The sequence below is a fragment of the Globicephala melas genome, chromosome 8 (assembly GCF_963455315.2).
Source record: "Globicephala melas chromosome 8, mGloMel1.2, whole genome shotgun sequence".
NCBI lineage: Eukaryota > Metazoa > Chordata > Mammalia > Artiodactyla > Delphinidae > Globicephala > Globicephala melas.
The window spans coordinates 2,857,948-2,882,638 of record NC_083321.1 but is presented as its reverse complement, the minus strand read 5'-3'; the positions used below and the strand labels follow the sequence as shown (position 1 = coordinate 2,882,638).

The 24,691-nt window shown below is 58.4% G+C and overlaps 1 protein-coding gene across 13 annotated transcripts in view; it reads right to left on the bottom strand.

The window, feature by feature from the left end:
• SHANK2 (SH3 and multiple ankyrin repeat domains 2) overlaps nt 1-24,691 on the bottom strand; it is a 548,430-nt gene that overhangs the window by 311,322 nt on the left and 212,417 nt on the right. For 9 of the 13 annotated variants that reach the window (XM_060302789.1, XM_070046075.1, XM_060302792.1 and 6 more), the window contains exons 11-12: nt 23,051-23,117; nt 22,470-22,640 (exon numbers count right to left, since the gene is read on the bottom strand). In XM_060302789.1, coding sequence (XP_060158772.1) covers nt 22,470-22,640; nt 23,051-23,117 — 238 coding nt within the window. Of the gene's footprint in view, nt 1-16,126; nt 16,496-22,469; nt 22,641-23,050; nt 23,118-24,691 lie in introns of those variants that run through there. The other 4 variants (XM_060302795.1, XM_070046076.1, XM_060302794.1 and 1 more) reach the window with 2 other exon arrangements.

The following is a 24,691-nucleotide window of genomic DNA, read 5'->3' as shown; positions in this document are numbered from 1 at the left end:
CCAACATGTGAGGACACAGCAGGTAGCAGGCCGTCTGCATGGCGGGAAGAGGGTGGTGACCGGAACCGACCGTGCTGGCCCCGATCTCGGGTTTCCTGCCTCCACAGCAGGAAATAAACGTCTACTGTTTAGAAGTCACTGAGTCCGTGGGGCTTTGTCACAGCAGCCCCAGCTGACTCAGACAATCCTCCTTTGAGACCCCAGGAGTGGGTCTGAGGGGCCCTGGAGATGCTGGGGAGGCCAGAGGAGTCAGACCTGCAGCCTCACTGAGGGCACCCGGAGAGATTCAACTTCTAATCCTGGGTCTGGCTCACGGGCACTTGGGGAAGCGAGTACACAGGAAAGAAAAGATGGTGCAAAATTCAGCAAAGCCTAACTGAGCCTGACCGAGAATCTGGAGCACGTGAGCCTAGAATGTCCCTGTTCTGAAGGGACACAGAAAGAACACAGTGGACTGGCTGAGGAATCCGCCTATGAGTAAGTGGGCTTAGGTGTGCCGTCCTGCCAGAGAGGGCATGGAAGTTGTCACCAGGACACCTGCCTTAGCGAGCTTCCACGGGCCGCCCAGCCTTGAGATGCAGCAGCCTTGTTGCCCAACAACCCCCAGTCGCCAGGCAAAGATGGGGTCTTGAGGGGAATCCACATCTTTTCCCAAAGGCTGCTATTCCTATCCCCGAAGCTGCTTTCCCTGCCCACACACCCTTTGTAAAAAATGAGAAACTGCCTCAGGGTCCTCATCTGTAAACTTTTCACCGTTTAGTTTGACAAAAGGAATGTTATTTGTTTAAATAATTAAATAAAATTTAACTTAAAAATAAATGATGGCAGTGACATCAGTGCAATAAATAAATATATGTTAATACCTTCATTTAAATTAATTTTTTATTTTATTATGGGAAAAAAACAATAAAAGAACAAAAAAGCGACTTAGAAAGAAAAGGAAATTCCACACTTAGTCACGGCAAAGCAGAGAGACCTGCCTAAAAGTTGCTGAACTAGGACGTCACGCCCTCCTTTCCTCTGGCTTTCCAGCTCTGCTAGGTTTTATCCCGGGGGGAGGGGGCAGGCGGTTATTATATCGTCCAGACTCATTATGTTATTAAAATATGTGGGCGGCTCCTCCCACATGCCCAGCTTGCCCAGTCCCTGGGCGGGGCCTCCTTGGAAGCCTGCTCCCTGGGGGACTCACTTCTCCCCGACCGCTTCCCCTACAGCATCCATGGGACGGGACACTTGGGGGGTCGGGGGAGCAAGGCAGACTCAAAAGGCAGGAGCTGAGGAGAACCAGGCATCTTCAAGACCACCCTCGAGCCCTGTGGAGACTACCTGGCATTGCCTTCAATGAAGCGGCTGAGAACTGGTGTTTTCCTTACAGCCTGAACCTGACCACTGTCTCACCAAAGGAGTGAACCTGTCCTTCCTCTCTCCCTCCCCTCCTCCCTCCCTCCTCCCTCCCTCCCTCCCCCTCCCTCCCTCCCTCCTCCCTCCTTCCCTCCTCCCTCCCTCCCTCCTCCCTCCCTCCCTCCTTCCTTCCCTCCCTCCCTCCCTCCCTCCTTCCTTCCTTCCGTAGAAACTGAGCACCACCTTGGGCCAGGGGCTGCCCAGCCCCAAAGATCCAGGAGCAACGATGGTGCCTGAGTTTTTGCTCCCCGCCCCCACCATGACTTCAGTCACCAGATAAAATGTCTGGGGCCGTCGGTCAGGGGGCCCCTCCCCGGTGATCCCAGCCCCCGAGGCTCTGGTACCACCGTCCTCCTCTCCCTGCAGTTACTATGGGGGGGGGGGCGGGTGGTCCTCCACCATCCTTCAGGCTCCTGCGCTGTCAGCACATTGGTGACGAGACCCCTGCCCTGTCTGAAGGCCCCACAGTGCCCTGTGTTCCGGAGCGGACTCCAAGGCACACATCACAAGGGAGGCGTCCAGGTCTACACCCTCTCGGCAAAACACGGGCTTCAACCCCAGACGGCATAGCCGGGCCGCTCCCTGCCCACGGGAAAGCAGGCAGCAGAATAAAACTCGGGGACACGATCCCATGCTTCCTTTTGGCACCAAATCGGGGGGGATGGTTTAGGAGGAACGAGACACAGCAGAAGAGAAGACAGGAGGCTTCTGTGAGAAGTGGGTGATCAGCATTCCAGAGCCAAGGGGGGATGCAAACCAAGGGGCAGATGAGACCCAGGAACATTCAGGACTAACATTTGGCTACACAGAGAGTCCTAAGTGCTTCTCTGTGTTGATTTTCCAGAAAGTCAAAATCCCGATTCGCTGCGGACCTCAGTAATTCACGCACCCAAGGATGCGTTTGAGGATCTGAGGGCAGCAACTTCCAAGGAGGGAGGGTACAACCAAAAGTCGAATCTCAGCAAGAATGACTTTTCTTATCAGTTCATGAAAGGAGCTGGGAACAAAGCAACCTAGAGCAGACATTAGTCATCACTAAAGGCCCCTTTGGGTGTGAGTTTTCCTGTGTCTACCCTGTCACCAGTGCAACCCAACAGCTCCTGCAGAAAGGGCAGCGTCCAGAACGAAGCCCCGGGCATGTGCGAGGCCCTAAACCTTCCTTTCCCGCTAATGGCCGCCTAACTTCATCATGTCCTGGTGAAGAACCCTCTGATTTCTCCCTCAGTGGGACCACAAGCCCCAGCTGGGCGGCAGGTATGGCTTTTCCTCTTGCCCAGGGACTCGCTCACAGGGTGAGGCCGTGTTCCATCTTATGAAAAACACAGGCTGTCTCGCTGGAGAGCAGACAAGCCCACACAACCGGGACTCGTGCTCCAAAGGCAGGTCTGTCGGGCTCTCGAGGGATCTAGTGGCAGAAACATCTTCACAGGGGTTCCTGGAGACAGCCGCCCTCCCGTGGCATGGCTGGGCACAGCCCAGCCGTTAGGCAGGTCCCACCGGTCCTGAGGACGTGGTCCTGTGGGAGCAGAGCCCCGGGGACATCTCTAGGTAAGAGATGAGGGCCCAGGAGCGGACCCACTGGTGTTTCTCCCCCCTCACCGTGGCTCACTCCAAAGGATGCAGGAGCCAGCGGCTGGTAATTCAGGGAAGCAGATGCCAACCGAGTAACACCTGTGTGGGCCCCAGAGCGCGACTGGGAGCCCGGGGGGACTGGAACCAGACCAGGTGTGCTTGAGAGGGGAGTGGGAGGTCCCTGGGGAAGGGACTCCCCACTCGGATTCTCCCAAACCCTAGAACAGACACGTCCGTCCTAAGTTGGGGACTGGTAAGTGTTCGAGTGGTACCCATGCAGGAACAGATGCAGGCAGGGAGAGGAGGCGGGGCGGGTCCCGTGAAAGGACTCCCACCCATCCGAGTCCTTGGAAGAATCCGGAACAGGTGCAGGGGCCAGGGAGGAGCCCCTGCAAGGGACCCAACTCCACACGAGCGGCAGGGGCCACAGGCAGGTCCGGAGGCCCGGGCCAGGGCCAGGGTTCCAGCACCAGAGGGACAGGAGGACAGCCTCGCACGTCCGAACAGGATGTGCAGCCAGACAGCTCTTCCTGGTCTTGGGGTCACAGACACCTCCCCAGGCCACCGGCCCGGGACGAAGGGGTGAGCTCGGCCACTTTGCCTTTGGAGGACGGAGCCTATAGGTTTGTACTCATCCCGCACCAGAGTCAGAGCCAGCCCGAGGCCTGCCTCTCACCCCAGTGAAAGCCTCCCTGTAGCATTCACCCCGCAGCACAGTCATCATTCTGTGACGATACTTACAGCCTGGGCATTTCTGTCTACGTCTCTGTAACGTTTCCCAGGAAGGGTTTTGAGCGCTCAGCACCAATGCCCCAGGGACGTGGCTGGTGGGTTTCCACGGCGGCCCCCAAGGCACCTGTGACGATGGTCCCCCCTCCCGCCCCCCAGCCGGATTCCACGTTCCGACAGCATGTCTGTCACCACTTCCTCCCATCGCTGCCTGCTGCCGCCCATGAAACTGATCAGTGCCAACGCTGGGCGAGCAGTTGGGTGGAATTACCGGGCGGACCTGAGCCCTGTGCTGACTGTGCAAATCCAGCAGCCGGCAGGTATTCGACGGCTTCATTAGAAACACAAACAGCAAAAGCAGTGATAGGAAGTTTTCCTTTCTCGGTTTTGTTTTCTTACTTTCAACAGTGTGGTTAAGAGCCTGCAGGTGAGTTCCGTGCTCAACCTAGAAAAGGGTCCCACCTGCCCAGGGTCGGGGTGACACAGAGACATGGGCCACGGACCCAGAGCCGTGTGTGTGACCTGTTCTCGGACAAACCTGGCTTCCCACCCTGCACCCTCCAGGGTCAGTCAGGCCAAGTCGTATCAGCTCCGAGGACTCGGGCTCTCCCTCTGAGAACGGGGGCTTGTGCTGTAGTAATGAGTCCCTCTCCATCACCACCGCTTCAGGGTAGGCACGGCCCTGACAGGCATCCTCACCAGAACCACCCGAGGGCGCTGACTGGCATTTTCCCCTGAGACACAGAGGACGCGACTACGGCACAGACAGGGTAAGTTACTAGCCCCCTAAAGTCACACGGCCCCTAAGTGGCAGCGTCAAGACGCAGACCGAGAACGGGCTCCAGAGTCCATGCTCGTAGCCGGCATGTCGAGTTGCGCCGTGTCCACACCTGGTGGTGGGGAGGCAATCGGTGAGCACCCCCCAAGGACAAGGGCCACCTGACAGGAGCTGCCTGTGCCAGGCCTAGGTCACCAGCGCGGGACGGGGGCCCCTCTCATCCTTAGCGGGTCCCTTTTGCTCAGCTACCCGATTCCCACCCAGAACCCCACTGTCCTGGAACCAAGGGGCGGGGTTCCCAAAGGCAGAGGCCGTGTGCAGGTGGCCACCGCGTGCTATCAGCTGAACCGTGTCCCTCCGAAATCCATCTGTTGAAGCTCTAATCCCCGGTACCTACAACTGTGACTGTATTTGGAGGCAAGGTCTATATTTCTTTTTCTTTTTAATATCTTTGCTGGAGTATAATTGCTGTACAGTGCTGTGCTAGTTTCTGCTGAATAACAAAGTGAATCAGCTACACGCATACATATGTCCCCATATCCCCTCCCTCTTGCGTCTCCCTCCCTCCCACCCTCCCTATCCCACCCCTCTAGGTGGTCACAAAGCACCCAGCTGATCTCCCTGTGCTGTGCGGCTGCTTCCCACCAGGACGCAGGGTCTTTAATGAGGGTAAGTTATGAGGTCACTAGGGTGGGCCTTACTCCTACGTGGCTGGTGTCCTTATAGGAAGAAGAGACCAGGACACAGGCAGACACAGAGGGCCGACCCCGTGAGGACACGGGGAGCAGACGGCCATCTACACGCCAAGGAGAGAGGCCTCAGGAGGGATCAGCCCTGCCCACACCTGGATCTCGGATTCCAGCCTCCAGGACTGGAGACAAAAGATGCTGTTGTTTGAGCTGTGGGGTGGCAGCCCGAGCTGACCGATACACTGCAGAACCCCACGACCTCGGCCAGTCCTCCGGACCGGCATGAATGACGGGGGCCGTGCCCACAGGCAGGGGATGCAGGGCATGCACCACCTTGCCGTTATGAAACCAGTCGGGACCGACAGCTCCATGTGTCGCACTTGGGGTGGGGTGGGGAGGGGAACTGATGCTTCCGGACCGGGCTTGCACTGTGAGGGGCGAAGCTCCGTGCAGACCTGCCCGCCACCCGGCCTGTGTCTCCCACCTCACTGCCTGCTGTCCCTGCTCCCAGCCAGCTCCAGGGCACAGAGCTCCCGAGGGCGCCGGGGCGTGCTTCCTGCCCTGTGCCTGGGGCTTGACGCATGGCCGTGAGCAGAGGTATTCGCTGGGGCAGGCGGCTGCGCAACTCAGGCACGTCACGCTCTGAGTCGTGGTCTCCAGACGTCGGGTGAACAGGGCAGCGGGTCGCCGAGTGACGGGAGCTCTGCGTAGAGCACTCGCCACGGCCCTGCTGCTAGGTCACCGCTGGGGACGTGCGGGGCCCTTCACCTCCAGCCATTTGTACCCCATTCCTCTGCCTGAGACACCCTAGGCCCCCTCGTCCGGGAAACCCCTACACGCGGTGCACAGTGACTCCTGCACTGGGGTTGACAGTGTCGTTTTCCCCCTTTCCAAATTCGTGTCCACCCAGAACCTGTGAAGGGGACCTTATTTGGAAATAGGGTCTTGGCAGATATAATGAGTTAAGATGAGGTTGTACTGGAGGAGGGGGGGCCCTCATCCCATGACTGGTGTCCTTATGAGAAGAGGATGCCCAGGGCACCATGGAAGGGGTTTTAAGTGGAACAACAGAATCTGAGTGGTGGAAGCTCGCTCGGCCTGCGGTGCTCGGTAGCGAAGGGGGACAAAACCAGGGCGAAGACCACCATGACCTGTTGCCGTGGTCCAGGTGACATAAAAACAAAAGCCCAAACCAGTGGGGAGGGAGGGGGCAGATTGAGGAAATACTTAGAGGGAAAACAGATGGGAGTCCGGTGGGCTGGACGGGGCAGCCAGGAAGAATCTAGGACGGTCAGGGGTGACGGCTTCTCGTGCCCTGAGACGGGGACACACAGGAGGAAGGGCTGTTGGCCAGGAAGATGGCGTATCCGTGTTTTAGGGCTGCCGCGACAAAGCCCCACGGACTGGGGACTTACTGTCCCAGTCCTGGAGGGTGGAAGTCTGAGATGGAGGTGTCGGCGGGTGGGTTCCCTCGGGGGCTGCGGGGGAGAATCTCTTCCGTCTTCCCTGCCGTTGCTGGGGATTTCGTGGCCATCTTTGGGGATCCTTGGCTTGCAGACACATCACCCCCACCCAGGCCTGCATCTTCACAGGCCGCTCTCCCTGTGTGCAAGTCTGTCCCCAGATGTCCCCTTTTTATAAGGACTTACTGGATTAGCGTCCACCCTCATGGCCTCACTTGATTACCTCTGCAAAGACCCTATTTTCAAATAAGGCCACATTCCGAGGTATGGGGCGTTAGGACTCTTAACGTATGGATTTGGGGGGACACAATTCAGCCCATAACAGATGGCAGCCTGGGGTACAGCGAGGGCTCTGGGCTACCTGGGTGAGTGGATCCCGCACGCAGGAGGTGGGTCTGAGGGTCTGGGCAGAGGTCAGGGGAGAGCTCTGCCAGCCACCAGCACAGAGGGTTAGGGGGCGGGGGGGCGGGGGGGAGAGAGGGCAGAACGTGGACACAGCCTGTGCCTGGGCAGCCTATCCGCACCGAGCCCACGTCTGACTCTCACGGAGGCCGTGAGCCCCTGGCCCCAGACCCTGACGATCCCCTAACCCATCTGCCGAACCGACCAGGCAGGAAAAGAGGAAACAGAGATTTGGAGAAATAAAAACAACTGTGTCTCTGACTGAAAGAGAAGAAACCCTAAACACGGCAGAGGGAGATACGCCCGGCCCTCCCGGGCCCCTGCGGGGTTTTATGGGAAACCGTAGACACATGCGGCAGGAGGGGGCTGGGGATGGGCAGGGAAAGAGGCAACGTCCTTCTCTGACCTTGACGGAGAGATTCTCTGAAAGCCTCTGTGATTTCCAAATAAGATGCCCTTTAATTTTTAAAGCAAAGACGCACCCCATCCTCGGAGGCAACACCATCTTGAAAGGCTCCTTTGAAATCCTTAGGAGGTAGACCCAGGGTTATTTTAAGGTTAAGAACTCTTGTTCATTCAACAAATACAGATCCAGGCCACCGTCTCTGAAAAGCGTGGGGTGGGGCTGTTGCCCGGCTGCGTCATGATGATACAGCCCACGTGCTGTCCATCACGGGCACCACTGGTGGGTCTGGACAGAGTCCCATAATCAGTCGCGTGCGGATTCCTGCAGGAGATGATGGACCATCACACAAAGCAGGGCAAATAAAGGGTGTAAATAGCCTCGAATCAGTTCAGGTCAAGCTGCCAACGAGTTATGAACAAGCTTCGATTCTGAGGTCTTTTTCTCGGGTAAAGGGTGTGGGTCCTGCATCGTCTGACGGCCTGTGGGGTGAAGAGTGGGGTGTGGGAGTGGAGACGCCCTGCCCTATAGGTACCCGCTCCCAGCCCTGAAGTTTGCACGGAAGGGTTAACAGCAGAAAAGGAAGGAAAAACACGTGTGTGAAGAGGAAACACAAGCAGGAGAGGCTGTGAGCTGGGGGCTCCGGGCGGGAGGAAGCAGAAAAGGACAAATCTCCTTCCAGAAAGGGCCCGGCAGGAACGGCGAGGGCCACGCAGGCGCCCTCCACAGACCACGGTCTTGGTGCACAGGGGCCACGGGAAAGGCGTGACCAGTCCCTGACCAGTCTCTGGACCATGTTCGTATCCATTCTCTGGTGTGTGTCCTCTAAGCCACGGACACCTACGGTTCCCTTCTCACCCCCTCCCCCTCCCCCGTTGGGCCAATTCAAACTGATTTGTAGGAATTCTCATCTGTCTCTGTCTTGTGTCATGGGCTCCTTTGTTGGTGCTGAAATCTGGGCTCACGCTTGGGCAGGGCAAAGAGCTGGGGATCTCTTGGCTTGCCACGAGGAAGGGAGCCGGTGACACCCCAAGGAACCCGCTTCCTCGGGGCAGGCTGAGCACATCCCCAGTGTTCATCCCCTCTACACAGTCCTTCATTCTACTCGTTATTCTCCACTCAGCCCAAACATCTAAAAGACCGGAGATGGTCACAGGCGCCGACGGAAAGGGGAGGAGTGCAGACAGCCCCCGGGTCCGTCTGGCACCTCTGCTTGCTGGAAGGTGGCCCCCAAGGGAGGTGAAACCTGCAGTTTGGACCCATGCCATTCACAGGATAACGCTGTGGTTCCCCAAACAAAGGACCATTGCCATGACAACTGTGGCATCCCAGAACTCAGGCACTATTCTGAGACACTGAGCCGTGAGCTGTGCCTTTAAACGAATTTGATACGATTGCCTTTGACCGTGGTAACATTCTCTGGCAAGACGCGTTAGCAGCAGAAGGAGGGAAGGCTTCCAACGGCCTGACACTCAAAAAGCCCCCACGAGCGACATCTGCTCGGGAGACAAGAGGACGCAGTGGCCCGAGACATGTAATGAGCGAAATAAGGCAACGGAAATGGCAGGTCTCAGGCCGGGAGCGGGCAGGATCCCTGACCCTTCAGCCAATGGCTCGGGGCAGGTGGGAGACGCCGCCGACAGAACCACCTGGGAGACGTCCCTTCTTCAGCGTCACTGCAAAGACCCCGATGGAGGGCAAGGGACCACGGCAGCCACCATCACCCTTCGCTCTCACCGTTCTCCCAACTTTTGGCCAGTTCCCATAAACCTTTGCTGTGGTGACGCCGAGAAGACAGAATTGGGCTTGTTCCCAGCACCAGTGACCTGTGGTCCGCACGACGGACAAACCGTCCTCACCGACACTGGACGGTCGGTGAGAGAAACACGTGTGGCCAGAAAGATGGCAGGGTCTGGGCGGGGGTAGGGGATGCAGGGCTTCAATACAAAGCATGCTTTTGACGGAATGAAGAGAATATACGTCCAAACATGTCACCCGACGTTTACTGGATGCCCACTCTGTCCCAGGCCCTACAGGCAATGGACACCCAGGACCTCGTTGCCAACCACAGGTGTCCCTAGCTCTGAGCGACGGTGGTGAATTCTACTGAAACCATGCAGTCGAGCAAGCACTTAGAGGCAGGACGTCCTCTCTTGGGGCCACAGGCATGCCGCCCCCCACCCCCAGTGCTCTGACTGCCTCTTAGCCTGGTCCATCTGAACACTGACAAGTGCCCTTAGCCCCCAGCCTTGGAGAATTCCAGGACTCGGAGCCCTTCACACCAGCTTTGGTGCTATCTGGGAGCTGTCCACCTGGCGGAGCGGATCTAAGCGTGGCCCCAGTGAGGACTGAGCAAAGATTATCGCCTGCCCCCCACTCCCACCCCAAACCCTTGGTCACACAATTTTGTCGTCATTCTTCCTCATCAATATTTTAGTACCTGTTCTGGGCACCAAAAAGAACATTGATAAATTTGTAACAAAAGGAGCAAAACACAGTGTTCTGAAATCTTTTTCCCCTTCTCCATGTCGAATTTGGCTTCCACTAGCTGGAAAACTCTACAAGAACGCAGGGCATGTGATGGACAAGAGGCAGAGTCGGAGACCTGGGCTTGAACCCCGACCTCACCCCAGCGATGAGCATGTGATCCTGGGGAAGTCATCGAGCTGTGTCTGAGCCAGATTTCTGTAGGAACCGCCTACTGTGCTCGCCAGCACCTGCCGCCTGCCCTTCCCTGGTCCTTCCTCTGGTGTAGCATCCTGCCCCGCCCCGCGGGCTGCAGGATGACCACAGAACCTAGAACCGGCCATCGGCCAACGACGAACGATGGCACTGCGATTTAAGGGAAGGGCTGCTTCCCTGCCCTCAGCCCAGCTCCGGCTGCATCCTGCCCCCCCAGGCCATGGTTATTTGTCCAGACTTCCCTTCCCAGCTCTCCCGCGGAGGACACCCATGGACCTCCCAAAGGTCTTGGCCAATGGCCCCAGGGATGAGTGTAAATTGATGTCTGTTTTGTGCCTGGACCCGGATGACTGAGAACTTGACACTCATCACCCCACGAGCCAAGACAGGATGATTTTCTCTCTTCGGCCTCCCTTCTGACCACCTGATGCTCCCTTAGCGTCAATGTGTCCCTTCTAGCTTGGCTAAAATCGGCACCTCTTCTGTGCCCATGTGGACGGTTCTTTTTTCTTGAACGCCACCTTAAGCGTCTTTCCACTCCCTCTCATTAAACCCAGAATAGAAACCTTTTTCTGCATTCAGTCGAATTCTACCCCACACAGTCTTCTAAGCCCTCAGCCTGCGTATGAGATCAAACACTTGCAAAGCCACGAAGAACTTCAACAGAAGACACTTAGTTCTCTCTCTTTGAATCTGGGCTCAGCCCTAATCATAAAAGAGCCCCCAGTGCGGCCGTGGGACAGAGTGGAGACAGCGCTCATGCCTGCAGTCGCTGCTGAGACCGGGAGAGATGCTGGGGCTCCCCCAAGGTCCCACAGATGAGTCCAGGTGGAACCCATGTCCTCCTGGCACTCGGCCTAATGCTTCCTTCCGGTCCCACTACCCAGCCGCCTTTGCACCTTCATGACAAGGTAGCTTCCTGTGCCTATTTCCTGACACAGTTGAGATGTGCACACTCCAGGGGGTTCTACGCCCCAGAGTCTAGAAATTCCGGGGTGTGTGCGTTTCCGTAAAGGCCACGTGGGGCTTTGCCAGGCTTGCTGAGCACGGATGGCTCCTTAAAAGCAGGACACGAGGGGAGGGACCCCCTCTCCTGGCATCAGGACACCAGCCTGACGGGGACCTTGTCTGGGGTCCTGTAGTCGCTCCGAGGCTTGGTGAGTCAGGGACCCTACAATGGAAGGTCGTGGAAGGTCAGAGCAGAGCCCAGGTGGGACCCTACAATGGAAGGTCAGAGCAGAGCCCAGGTGGGACCCAGCACTCTCGCTGCAGTGGTAAAGGACGGGGAGTGGCCCAGAGCCTGGTCTCGGGAGCACCCCATCCAGCCCAGGGGACCGTGCACCCCGATTTCTGTGAAATAAGCTTCTACTCTGAATGCAGAAGGGAATCCTGCAAATGGGGAGAAAGCGTGGTGGGGTAGGGCCCCTGCTGGGAGAACCACGGGGAAGGCGGGGGTGACCCACGGAGGCGGCAAAGGTGCCCTGGGAAAGGGGGTGGGTGGACAGAGGGCCGCAGGCGGATGGGCCAGCAGCCCTCTGCGCCGTGTGGAAGCGGCTAGAAGGGAAGGCCGCGCAGGTGGGCAGCATCGAGGACGTTCCACCTGGAGGTGGACGGGTCTTCCCAGCGCGGCCTGGGGGAGCCGAGGGCCATCTGCTCTGGCTGGTCCTTCGACCCCACAGGGAGTGCCCGGGCTGGGGTGACAAGATGCAGCTCCTGGTGCCACTGCCCGAGCGGGGCAGCCTCGCGACAGCCCCGCCTCTCTGAGTCCCAGGTTCCCCAGAACGTGCGGCCCCGGGTCAGGGTCCCACGGCTTCCTGATGACGGGCATCCTGCTGGGAAGGAGGCTTCTTGTCCCCGCCCCCCAATTCAGGCCAGGCACGGGACCTCCTGGGGGCGGCCTGGGCTTCTGGAGGCGTCTGCAAGGTTCCTCTGGACTCCTTCACGTTCTGAGTCTGAGTCTCCCTGGGGTCACCAACTGTCACCCCCTCAAAAGACAGTTACTTCCGAATACACCCTGACCTTCTACCGCTCTCACCACGAAGGCTGCGGGGGGAGGGCGTGTGCAAACCTTAAGACGGAGGTGAATCTCCGAGGAGCCCGGCCTGTTCTCTTTGCAGGAGGTCCCACTAGACCCCCCAGACGTGGGAATTAAGGGTGGGCAGTGAGATCCAGAACCCTGACCTCCTTCGGCCGTACTGGATCCTTCGTCTGTGACACAGGTGCACTTCACTCACTAAAGCAGCGTTTGGAAACCACCCCCTAGAGGCACGTACTGAGGACCCGAGTCAGGGCACAGGTGAGCCAGCGTGGAGGAGAAGGGGGTGGGGGTGTGGTCGAGGGGAAGGCAGAGGAAGGGATCCTGAGGGATGAGCCGGTGGAGAGGTGCTGGGTTCCTCGTCCTACAGGCCACTCGTTAAGGCACATCTCGGAGCCTCAGGGAAACTGGTTTTCCTGGATGAAATGGCTCAGATAAAGACCCCAGGCCAAGGGCTGGAATTGGCCAAGGGCTGCTCTCCTTGGACGGTCCCGTCACTGCTGTGCCGGCTCTGGGACAGGAGCCTGCACCAGCTCCCGTTGACCTGGTGTCAATGGGAGACAGACCAGGGCTGGGGCAACTGGGCTGGTGGGTGCAGAGGGGGCGTGGGCTCGGCAGGCAGAACCCAGAAGGTGCTGGTGAAATCAGCCAAGGGCTCTGGGGGTGGGGGAAGGACGGGTGCCCTCGGGGCCCTCCTGGAAGGTGGCGGCTTGTCCGCGGGGAAGTGCTCCTCTGTGCGCAGCCTTGGGGAGCTGCCTGCCGACGCCCCAGGAGGCAGGACTGCCGGTGAGCGGGGGCGGGGGGTGGGGGAGGGTCCAGGATGCACAAAGGGCCAAGGACAGCATCATGGCAGCTAAGGGTGGCTCGGTCCAAACCCCGGCTCCCCGTGACCTCGGCATGGAACGAATTTCTGAGTCTGGGAGCCTAACTCTCTTCATCTGTAAACTGGGGACAGCGACAGTGCCACCTTGCTGGCAGGGATCGAACAAAAGCAGTGAGTGCGATCCAGGCATGAAAGGGCACTGAAACAGCATTAACTGTTTCTGCTGTTCAGATCAAGACAGCCTGTTGCCTCCTCCTCCAGGGAGCCGTCCTGACTCTACAGCCCATTGGGATTCGCTGCCCCCAATGCTGGCTTCAGCCCCTCCCCACTCCCTCCCACAGACATAGACATTCTCCATCTGCAGGGAATCGACCACCAAAAGTCCAGCCCTTCAGCTGGGACACGATGTCCACCAGGAGGACAGTCACGGTGGGAGAAGAATGGCGTGGGGTGGGGAAAAGCCAGAGCCCGGCCGAGGGGACCCAGGGGCCGGGAGAGGGGAGGGGAGGCCCAGCAGAGCTGCAGGAAGCAGGGTGAGTGGCAAAGCCAGGGACCCTAGGGCACCCACTCACTCGTTCCTGCTCTTGGACCCACTTCCACTGGGTCTGAGCACAGCCTCAGAGAAAGGAAAGGATGGGCCTGGGCTGAGACGTGTGTCCCGGGACACGGGATCAGAGGCCGGGTCTTGGAAGCAGGCCAGAGGATCAGATGCAGTGGGTGCTCGGGGTTGGAGAGGAGCCCCCCTGGAGAGGGAATGCAGAGGTGCAGCGGCCTGCAGTCCGGGGTTGCCTCCCCCCTGTGCCCGGGACCACCCCGTCAGTACCGCAGCAGTGGTTCCCACACGGGCCGTTGTCCACCCTGCTGCAGGGGCCTCGCGGGGGTTCCCGTAGTTGGTCGCGGGGGGGGGGGGTACTTGTCACAGGGGGTGGGCAGGGGCCAGACTCCCTAAATGTCCAGCAGTCGTGAGACAGTCCATGAGCTGTGAGTGACCCTCCAGACGTTCGTAGAGACGCAAAGCCTGCTCATCTGAGCATAAGCTCCCGCCCACCCCGACTCAACAGACACGTCGCCTTCTGCACGGATATTCACTGAGCCTTCCGGAAATGCAGCCACTACCTAAGTGAAAGAGCGTTCGTGGCGTTTGGTCCGGAACTTTGCCAAGCACAGCTCACGATTTCAGGAAACCGCGGCACCGGTGGCTGGCGGGGCCCTCCTGGTGCCACAGCTGCCCGAGGCGCTCAGGGACGTGAGGCTGAGTGTGCTGGGAGGGGAGCAGCATCCCGCCCTGGCCTGCGCCCTCCTGCGTGGGACACCCTCTCGTGGACGCGCAGGCCACCTCCCCGCCCATCCTTCTGTGGCTTCCGTTCCTTACAGGACAGTTAGGATGTTACGCCGATTCTTAAAAATTCCATGTGTGTGTTAGGTTATGTTATCTATGAATCTCAGTGAAGGTGGTGCTACGCGATAATGGTTATACAGGCGCTGGGGCCTGAGGTGCCTGGGAGCCACGGCACGGGCAGGTGCTCACCGTGAAGGGAATTGTGCAGAGAACGTGTGGTTGAGGCCGGGGGGAGATAAGGGGGTCTCTGGGGCTCCCGCTTGTCCGCAGGGGATGGAGTCGGGGAGGGGTCTTCCTCAGGGGCCCAAACTGCGCAGGAGCGGGCAACAAATAGCTGAGAAAGGCTCCGGGCTGGGGACCAGTTCAACCCAGAGGAGTAGATGTGTGCGGGCAGGTGGGCGAGTCCTCTGAGCATCTCTGGTGGGACACGTGCTCCAGCAGCCACGTACATCCCCTGCATGGGGGGCATCACAGCCAGGGACTTCTTGGAGGATGCGTCCCCAGCCCGGGCCTCCGTCAGGCAGCGTTCCAAGGCCGCATGCGTGTGAAGGGGCCAGGGAGAGCCCCAGGGGCAGAACACGACAAAGCAGGGGAAACACACAGGGCACAGGGGGTCAAGGCCTCACGGCCGCTGCTGCACCCTCTCGGGACCAAGACAACGAGTGTCTCCGCGAGCAGCCCGCAAGAGCAGCCCTCGTGCGGGGTCACAAACGGGCATCACCTTAGCTTGCGCCCCGGAGCATCAGCTATGTTCCAGGATTTGGGGATAAACTCGGAGACGGCTATGCCTGGGGGAGGGGAGGGGAGCTACAGTAGCGAGCACGTGACCACACACCCAGAGCAGGACGATGGAGAGCCCGGGCGGCACACAGAAGAGGGGGGCTGGTGGCACCGGAAGCGGCAAGGAGGGAGCCACGCGCACCCGGCTGGACGAGGCATCGGGCACGTGTGGCCCGCGCACACCGCACAGCTCCCTCAGCCCCGAGAGGGCGGTGACACGGGAGCAGAATCGGCTGTGACGGGGCGACAGCGGGCTGCTCGCATCTGCTCAGGCTGTGTCTGCTGGGGCTTTATCACGCCTCCCTCCCTCAGCAACTTGCTTTGAAAATATTCTCTGGGCATCTAGGCAACAGCTGTGATGGCCGCATCCTTCTAGGGAACAAACTAGCCCAGCTTTCCCTGGGAAGGCTCGTTCTGTAAGCTCACAAGGGGAAGGCTCGGCAGTGCTGACCCCAAACGAGCCAGTCTGATGAAACGAAGCAGTTTAGAACACTGGGTTCTCCCCAGGACCCGCCGGCTCTGCGTGCAAACAAAGGATGCCGTGCATACTCAATATAATTGCTACGTTTCACGGTAAGTAGCGTATTTGACAGTCCAAGTGCCAGGAGATCTGAATGCTGCTTTCAAGTCGGATCTATTTTATTTCACAGCAGGTGAATCGCTGGTATTAGCTTGGTATTCCGGAACACCAAGCAGGTATTATTATTTTTTAAAGCATCGTTGCTCCGTATCAGCACAGATATTACATTCTCACACGTAAACACGCACACCCCGCCCCGCCCCCGCCCCAGAATAATGCATTAAGAAATCTGTTTGAAAACACCTCCCTCTCTTCACCATCTATACATATCTGAAACGTAATGACACAGCCACTCCGTCTCGAAACCTAGCAACGGTATCCAAGCGATCCTTGGGCAGCTCATCAGACACCCAAACTCACACATCAGCTCAATGGACTTCATTTAAAAAAAGCAAAGCCTCTCGCTTCTCTCCCCGTAGCTGCGGAAGGACAAGATATAGGAGAACAAACCTTGTTCCGCTGAAGAAGAACAACCCATGTCATTTAATCCATCTGACAGTGCATCTCCCCACAGAGCCGGGCAAAAACAAAAATAACAAAGGTGGTAAAAAATAGGTTATCCCAGTCCAAAGCTTATCAGCTTGCGACATGCTTAATCTTTGCATGACTATCTCGGATTCGAGCTCCCCAGCTCCCCAGCAGCCTTGCTCTGGGGGACCTGCATCCTACGGGAGCCATCGCAAATGCTCGATGACCAAAGCTTTTTAGACCCGCTGGGCTCATGGACTCAGCCGCAGCTCGGCAGTGGGTGAAAACAAGCAGGTTTAACTCTGGTATTCACCCTCGCTCTTAGACCATGACTTTCTCTGAGTAGGAAATGAAATAACCAAATGGAGGTCACGTTTAATTTCTTCAAAGAGGAAGGGAATTAAAAACAAAAAATGAACCACAGCTCCGGTGGACAGCAACATACATGCTGGCCGGACTGGGGACAGAAACGCTTCACAAGATGCAATCTCTCTTTTAAAGGGATAGGGTTCCATCTACACGGCGAGCTGGATCCACTTCCGGATTCTACAGACCTCCGAGGGCCCGTCAATCACCTCCTGTGTTTCAACGCGGTTAGCGTCTTCCCCCAGAGCCACGGCGGAGCCTCCTAAGTGCCCTGATTTCTCGGCGGGGCACTTCTGTGTCTGGGAGACGAAGGCTGGCTCCGTGGCTTGAGGCGGGGGATATCCCAGCCGTTAAAGGGACTTTTTCAGAAAGGCATCCCATCGACTAGGCTGCATGTAGAAAGTCAGGAAAATGTATAGCGTTTCAATTGGCTCACTTTGAACAGCAAAATCAACCCCACGCCTAACTTGGAATCTGGGGGATCCTTGCACCATGTTTCTCTTCAAAAATGCAACCCAACACGATCTAGGCAAAGGTGAGTCTTACCTTCATCTCCTCTGAGTTCAGGATCCTGACATGTGAGGCTGTGCTCTCCAAAATGGTGTCCCCGCCCCCATTTAGCCCCACTAAATGCCTGATAAACACAGCCCTGCTAGCCAGCATCACGGGCACCTCCTGACAGAGGCAAGAGCCAGCAGCCTCAGATACAGGACGTCAGTCCCCATTCTTCTGGATCGCTGCTACGCTGTGGTACAGCTTATTAAGTCAAATTTTACTGAAGATCATAAGGTAGAAATACCCGCCCCCCATCCCCCTCCAGCACCCCGACCGTGATTTCTGAGGCTGCAAAGAGGCAAACGGCCTGTGAAGTTCCCCAGCGATCAGACCAGACGCCTACCACTCAAGAGTCCGGGGGCAGACGAAAGACAGCCCTGACCGAGACAGACTCTGACAGCACCCTCCCAGGTCACAGGGGTCAGGGAGGCCAAGCCACAGGAGCTGGAGCGGAAGAGCCATGTGGCCGGGGAGCCTCGCACACGACCAACTGGACACCCCCAATCTCACATGGCCCCAGAAAGACCTGCTGTGCGGGCAGAGAGCACGGCCCCCAACACGACCCATGCCCCGTGCCCCCGCCTCTGACGATGCTTGGGGGGCAGAGAACATTACACCCTGGCAGACACACCCAATCCAGGAATCGACTGGCCCACAAAGGGCTCGGCTCCTTGATGCCCAACTCCAGGTGCCGGGAAATCGGGATTTTATGTCAAGAAGGGCGGGGGGGGGAGGGGCTGAATGTGGAGTGGAAACACTGACGGGGGAGGGGGTCACCCATTCAACGGACATTTACTGAGGCCCCACCGTGCGCCAGGCACTGTAACAGCCCAGGGCGACAGTCATACAGCAATGTGAGTGCCCTCCGCGGGGTTGATGGCAGACCCCAAAAGGCGTGTCCGAGTCCGAATTCCTGGATCCTATCATCGGGACCTTATTTGGAAGTAGGGTCTTTGCAGATGTCATTGATTTCAGGATCTTGAGAAGAGATGGTCCCGGATTTCGGGTGGGCCCTAAATACAGAGGCTGATGGCCTTACTGGAGGAAGCAGAGGAGATCTGAGACACGGCAGAGAGGAAGGTGGTGTGAAGAAGCAGGGATGCATCTCCTTGGCCCCAGGAATGCCAAGGACTGCCAGCTACCATTAGAAGCTGGGAGACACGTGAGGGAGGAGCCTCCCTGGAGCACCCAGAGGGAAGCAGCCCTGCCGACACCTTGACTTTGGACTTCCAGCCTCCAGAACCGTGAAAGAACACGTTTCGGCTGTTTGAAGCCACCCAGTTAGCGGCATTTTGTTATGGCAGCCCCATCCTCATGTTCTGTGTAAAGCCCACCAGACATGGGGCAGGGCAGGCAGGCCTGGAAGGTCCCGGGAAGCAGATGTCCAGCATCAGAACTGCTGGAGGATGGAAAACGGCGACGGCAGGGGCCACCCCGGACCTCCTGGGTCAGGTTCTTGGGGGGGAGGGGCTGCCCCGAGCACCTGCTTTCTACACGAGCTCCCCAGGGGCACCCACACCTGGCACGTGCTGCTGGCCACTGGGGAGCCTCAGGGGGTTTCTGTCGGCGCGTCAGGAACAGTCAGGAACAGGAAAGAATTCCCCATCTAGGGGATCGACTGCCAGAAACACAGAAGGCTCGCTGGGGTTGGGGGTGAAGACGCAGCCGAGGTGCCTGGGGACCGGGACACGGGGGCAGTGGAGTGGGGGCAACAGTCACAGTGGCCAAGCACATGGGGAGCTGCTTTTCTGAGCAGATGTGCGCCGTTCTCCCTGGGACAGCGGTTGATGGGCAGTTCCCGGTTCGGAAGGTCCGGGGTCTGCGGTCCTTTCGACGAACTCCTGAACCCCGGGGGCAGGGAGGCAAGGAGGACATCGCCCTCTGTGTCATCAGCTCCTGAAGGGCCAAGGCCTGGGACAAACGAATGTTTCCGAAGCCCCAGATGAGCAGGGGGCCCGAGCGGAGCGAATGCACCAGGAAGATGCTCCTGGAAAGATGGCGGCAGAGAGGACAGAGCCGGCCCCTCAGGAACCTGCCAGTTCAGCTCCTCCCAGGCCTTCCAGGGCTGTTCAAGCACAGCACAGCGGGGAGAAGGGCTGCCTCCGCCTTTCCCGGGAGGTGCGGATTCTTCTCGAGACTGGAACGAACTGGGGGGCAGTGGTGTCGGAGTCCCGGACCAATGGCTTCTGATGCTTTCCTGTCAGAACTCTTCCCTTTGGTCGCCCCACGGAGGTGGCTCTATCCCCCAAGCTTGTCCCCCGGCCTCCTGTCCTCTGTCCCTCCTCCAGAGAGCAGTTTGCAGGCCGTGTCCTTCCTTGGTAAGGCCTCCCGGGGACCCTGACCCCGCAGGGGAGGAGCAGTCCCAGCGCCCTTGAATATGTCACAGCGGGAGAGAAGCAACAGACTAGACATTTCTCTTTTTTTTTTTTTTTTTGCAGTACGCGGGCCTCTCACTTTTGTGGCCCTCCCGTCGCGGAGCACAGGCTCCGGACGCGCAGGCTCAGCGGCCATGGCTCACGGGCCCAGCCGCTCCGCGGCATGTGGGATCCTCCCGGACCGGGGCACGAACCCGCGTCCCCTGCATCGGCAGGCAGACTCTCAACCACTGCTCCACCAGGGAAGGCCGACATTTCTCTTTGAAATGTGAAAACTCCATGTGGAAGCCAAAGCCTCTTCCGGGGTCGTCCTGACGGCACAGCTCGGGGGTGCTGGCCTGCAGGGCCCGTACCTCCGTCCTAATCCAACTGATTCTCGGATGACCCCTCTGCAGCCCCCAGGCCCAGCCTCACGCTGCCCCCGAAGTGTCCTCTTCCTCCCCTGCCCCTGCCCTCTCAGCCCAGCTGGGGAGCAGAGTCCGGCGGAGAGATGCTCAACTCTGGTGGCCCGGGGGACCACCCCCCCATCAGCGGTCTGGGACCCAAGCGCCCTCTTCTTCCCTCTCCATCCCGCCACCCACGCGTCCAGCCCCGGTGCCAGCGCCAGCCTGTGTGAAGACCCCCAACCTCCCCTGCCCCAGCCTGCGTTGCTGCCTGAAGCCCTGGCGTGCAGCCCCCTGTTCTAGGCTCACAGGGGGGCAGGGAGACTGGCGGTGAAGAGCCCAGAGCCCCCCAGAGTCATGTGAGCCTGGCTTCAAGGCCTGGCCCGGCCAATCACTCTACCACGTGGTTCTGGGAGAGTCCTGCCTGGGAGATGCCACTGGAGCCCTGCCCACAGCCACTGGCACTCAGTGCGCCAGGTACGTGGGCCACTTGCCCCTACGGGCACCTGCGTCTCCCCGAGGAGGGTCCTCCCTGGCACGGAGCAGGCCTGAACTAACAGGAACTTGACCCGGTGGGTAAATGTACAAGTCACCTCGCCCCTGGGGTGAGACAAGGCCAAGGTGCGCTCCCGCGACCCCCCCGGAGGTCCTGATGGGACTGGGCAGTACCTGCTCGTTAAGGCACCTGAGCTGGCGCCCTGTCCCTTCCAGACTTACTCTCTGTGCTCCCACTGCTGCCGCCTGCCACCACCTCCACGGCAAACCACTTCCCTCAAACCCTTGCCTCAAGGTCTGCTCCTGGGGGAACTCAACCCAAGCGCCATGTCCCGTGTCAGCTTCGTCCTTGGTCGCACGGAGACAGCGACCGTATCCTTGGAGGAGCGCGGGACGCTGGGCTCGCAGGCTCAGAAAGGGGTGGCTGTTTCCCTGGACTTATTCCTTCCCCCAGAGGCAGGGCGGCTTTCTGAGATGGCAGGCAGGGAGCCGCACGCGGGACTTAGCCAGACTCTCCCCACCCCCACCCCCGCATCCAGCCCCACCGGTAACGAGGGGAGATGCAAAGCTGGGGGGGGTGGGCAGAGGGCACAGAGCAAACAACCGGGTTCGAACCTCGAGGTTTAGTTAACACGACGCTGAATCGGGATCTTAGGGTGGATTTACTGTGCGTCTGAGAATGAATGACATGAGTGACATCTGCGCCCACGAGGGACCCACAGCTTCCGTGCCCTTCGTCGCCTCTCTGTGAAATTTCAATGGAATCCACTTAAATGGCACAGTTTGCTAGTTCACAATCACAGATGCTGAGTCAGACGACCCAGAGGAAAGAAGAGGACTCTTTTTTCCTCTTCTTTGGAGACGCTGAAAGGACCCAGCAGGGAAGCAGATTTTCCGTACTATCCTTTCCCTTTGGGACACGCCAGGGAAAGCCCACGGCGCAGGTAACGAGGGGCATGGATTGACAGGAAAAGCCACCCCACATCCTCACTGAGCCCCAGGGCGTCTACAGAGGTACAGCAGGCAGACCTCAAACCTCAATCCCCACACCGTGACCCACGGAAGTCGCTCGCGCCCACCGTGGCTACCCCATCTCTCGACAGGGCAAGCCCTTTACAGTTTAAAGAAATCATTGATTCGATCGGGTGAGTGGTAATTAAACTGTGTTCACCCAACAGACGGGTATTATTTTTATAACAAGAAAACCTGTTTGTAGAGAGGTGTTTGCATCCCAGATCGGAAATGGAAGGGAGAAGCCAGGAACCTCCCCGACCTGGGCTTTAACATGGGCACTTTTTGAGCAGGACAGGTTCATGGCTGGGGTGGGGACGGGTGTGAATGTGTAGGCGGGGCTTGGGGGGCAGGGGGTGGAGTCCCTACTTTCTCTCGACTCCCTTCCGACGGCTGGGTAAGGAAACCACTTCACGCCTCCCCCTGGCGTGCGGGCCCCAGGCAAGGGAAAGTGAAAACAACGGGGGTAGGTAGCCCCAAGTTTGTCACCATCGCAGAAGCTCAGAGATCCAGGGGTCCTTGGCGCCATTAACCATCCCGCGGTCCTGCTTGGGGCCTGCACACCTGTCTTCTTGGACACCTGCCCTGCTCAACAGAGTTCCCATTCCCTTCACCGTAACCGGTGTTTATGGACCTCAAGCCAACCCTGTCCGACTGTACTGCTCTCTCGTCCTAGCGGGGTGGTGCTTAGAGCTGGAGAGCTCAGTGCATTTCCTAAAGCACTTTGCGGACGTGAACTCGCCCATCTGCATAATGTGCTTAGGAAGATGCTGATGTGGCCATGGCAGAGGCCCGGATCTCAGAGCAATTAGGAGGTCCGCCCCGGCTCGCGGGAGGACTCGCGTCAGCATCGGGCGCAGCGTCTGGGAGGCCCCGATGCTCGGCTCAGGGGACCGGATGAGGCAAGCAGGCATCCAGCCGCACATCCTTGTGCGATTCTCGGGGGCAGGCGGGCGCCCGCCAGACACTCGACACGGTAAAGACTGGACAGCCAAACACACGGTATCGCTCGCCCCCAGCCCCAAACTCAGGGTGAGCGGCACAGGCAACAAGACACAGACGCCATCTGGCTCCTCCTCCAGGCGCCCTGGAGCCCCGCTGCCCACCCCCTCGATGCAAGGCACCATCTTGAAATCTCACCGCTGCTGGTCCAGTGGGACTGCTCCCCGCTGCATGTCCTGTGTAAGCCCGGGGCTGGAGGAAACAGGCCAGCGGGCTCTTCCAAGATGCAAGACTGGGCCCAGCCGCCGGCAGGGCGATGGGAGAGGGGAGGAGCCCCAGAGACAGTCCTCCTGGTTGGCACGAGGGGTACTAGAAAGGGGAGCGGTCATCAGCAGACATCGGGAGGGATGCAGAGGAGGGAGGGGAGGGGGTGCCCCTGGAGCTTTCCTGCTTCATTTCGTTGCCGTCTCTTACTTTAAATGGAATCACGTCTGTCACAGAATCTTCCCAGAAACCCATCTCCATGAGTTGCAAAGTGATCTTGTTCTCTGGATGGACAGCAATGCCCTGAGGCCACTGCCGGCGTCCTCGCCTGACGTCTAAGGTTTCCCTTACCCCAACCCTGCCAAGAGTTAAGAAACTGGAGGAAGAGAGGCGGAGAAGATGCTCGCACTCTGCTTTCTGTGAAGGTTTTTGCTAAAAGCAGACTCTGAACCAATCTAACGAGGTGCCCAATCCAACAGACCCCCTCACGGCTCATTCGCCACCAGCCTACTCACCGATGTCGGTTTCCTTGTGGTTCTTGATGTATTCAGCCAGCTCGAAGTTACCCGCTATGATCGCCACCTGCAAGAGCGGGAATCACGTTAAAGCGCTAAGTTCACGACACTCTTCCACTTCCTGACGGCCTGACAGCAGCATGAGCCCAAACAGAACTTCCTTTTTTAAAAACAAGAGATACTCCCTTTTTTCCAGTTTACTGAGATACAGTCGATACCCCAGCACGAGGCTGAAGGTGTACGGCATGATGACTCGACTTACGTTATTCTGCAAAATGACCACCGTAAGTTTAGTTCAGGGCCATCACCTCATACGGCTACAAAAATGTCTTTCTTTGTGATGAGCACGTGGGGGATCTACTGTCTTAGCAACCCTCACGTGGACCACACGGCACCGTTACCTGGAACCATCGTGCTGAATGTGACATCCCCAGGCTCATTTATCTTGTAACTGGAAGTCCAACTTTGGACCACCTTCACCCACTTCCCCCACCCCCTGCCTCTGGGAACCACAGATCTGATGTCTTTTTCTAGGAGTTTGGTTTAGGTTCCACTCGGAGTGAGATCATAGAGTATTTGTCTTTCTCTGTCTGATTTCAGACAGCACAGTGCCCTCAAGGCCCATCCATGCTGTGGACCAATCGTAACTGCTAAAACGGCAGCTACAGTACCCATCGTCCCCAGGCCGAGGCACATCTTCCCACTTTGCCCCTCTCTAGGCCCCTGGGCGTTCTTCGACAATGAGGCCATCATTCTGTGAGAATCTACGTGAGAGAGTCCTCGGCCCAGGAGGCCACAGCGGGGGCAGTTCAAGGGGCTGAGCCTGGAAACTTCCAGGGACCACGTCCTGCATCCCCGCCAGGCCCAACTGGTCCCTACACCCTCCCCTGGGGGGGGAATCTATTCCTCTGATTGGTCCCCATAACTGGAGGGAGAGGGAAATCTCGAAAAAGCATTCAAAGCCGTTCACTGGTTTTCACTCAAGCAGAAAAAAACTCCACCCATGCACCTGTGCACGGCAACGAAACGAGCACCTACAGGAAACGGTCCGACGTGAGCCCTACAGAGGCACCGACTAAAGTAGAGTCCACCTGGTCCCTGATACACTGCGGCAGCCAGACAGGCGAAGCCAAAGTCCCCTGGAGTGGGCTGGGGCTCCTGGGGAGACCTGAACCAGAGCCCCCATGGGCAGGGCTCTCTGTGTCCCAGACGGGGAGACCTGGTGGGCCCGGGGGCGGCTGTCTCCACCCTGAAATGAGCCGGGCGTTCAGATGACAGCCTGCAGACACACACATGGACCGTCAGTCGACTTTCAGTGATGATGTGGGTGGGCCTTCCCCAGTCCTTTGGAGGCCTTCAGAGCAAAGACAGATTTCCTGGAGGAGAAATTCTACCTCAATTTGTAGCACCAGCTCCTTCCTGAGTTCCCAGCCTGCCCTTCAGACTGCAGACCTGCCAGCTCCCACAGTCCTGGGAGCCAACTCCTTAAAAGAAACCTCTTAAATATATATATATCTCCATCCTGCCAGCTCTGTTTCCCTGGAGAACCCTGATTGATACAGCTTCACGTGGGGGCCGGGGGCTGCGGCGCTACAGAGACCCGGGGACCCCAGGCTCCCGTCCTAGGAAGTGACATTGATT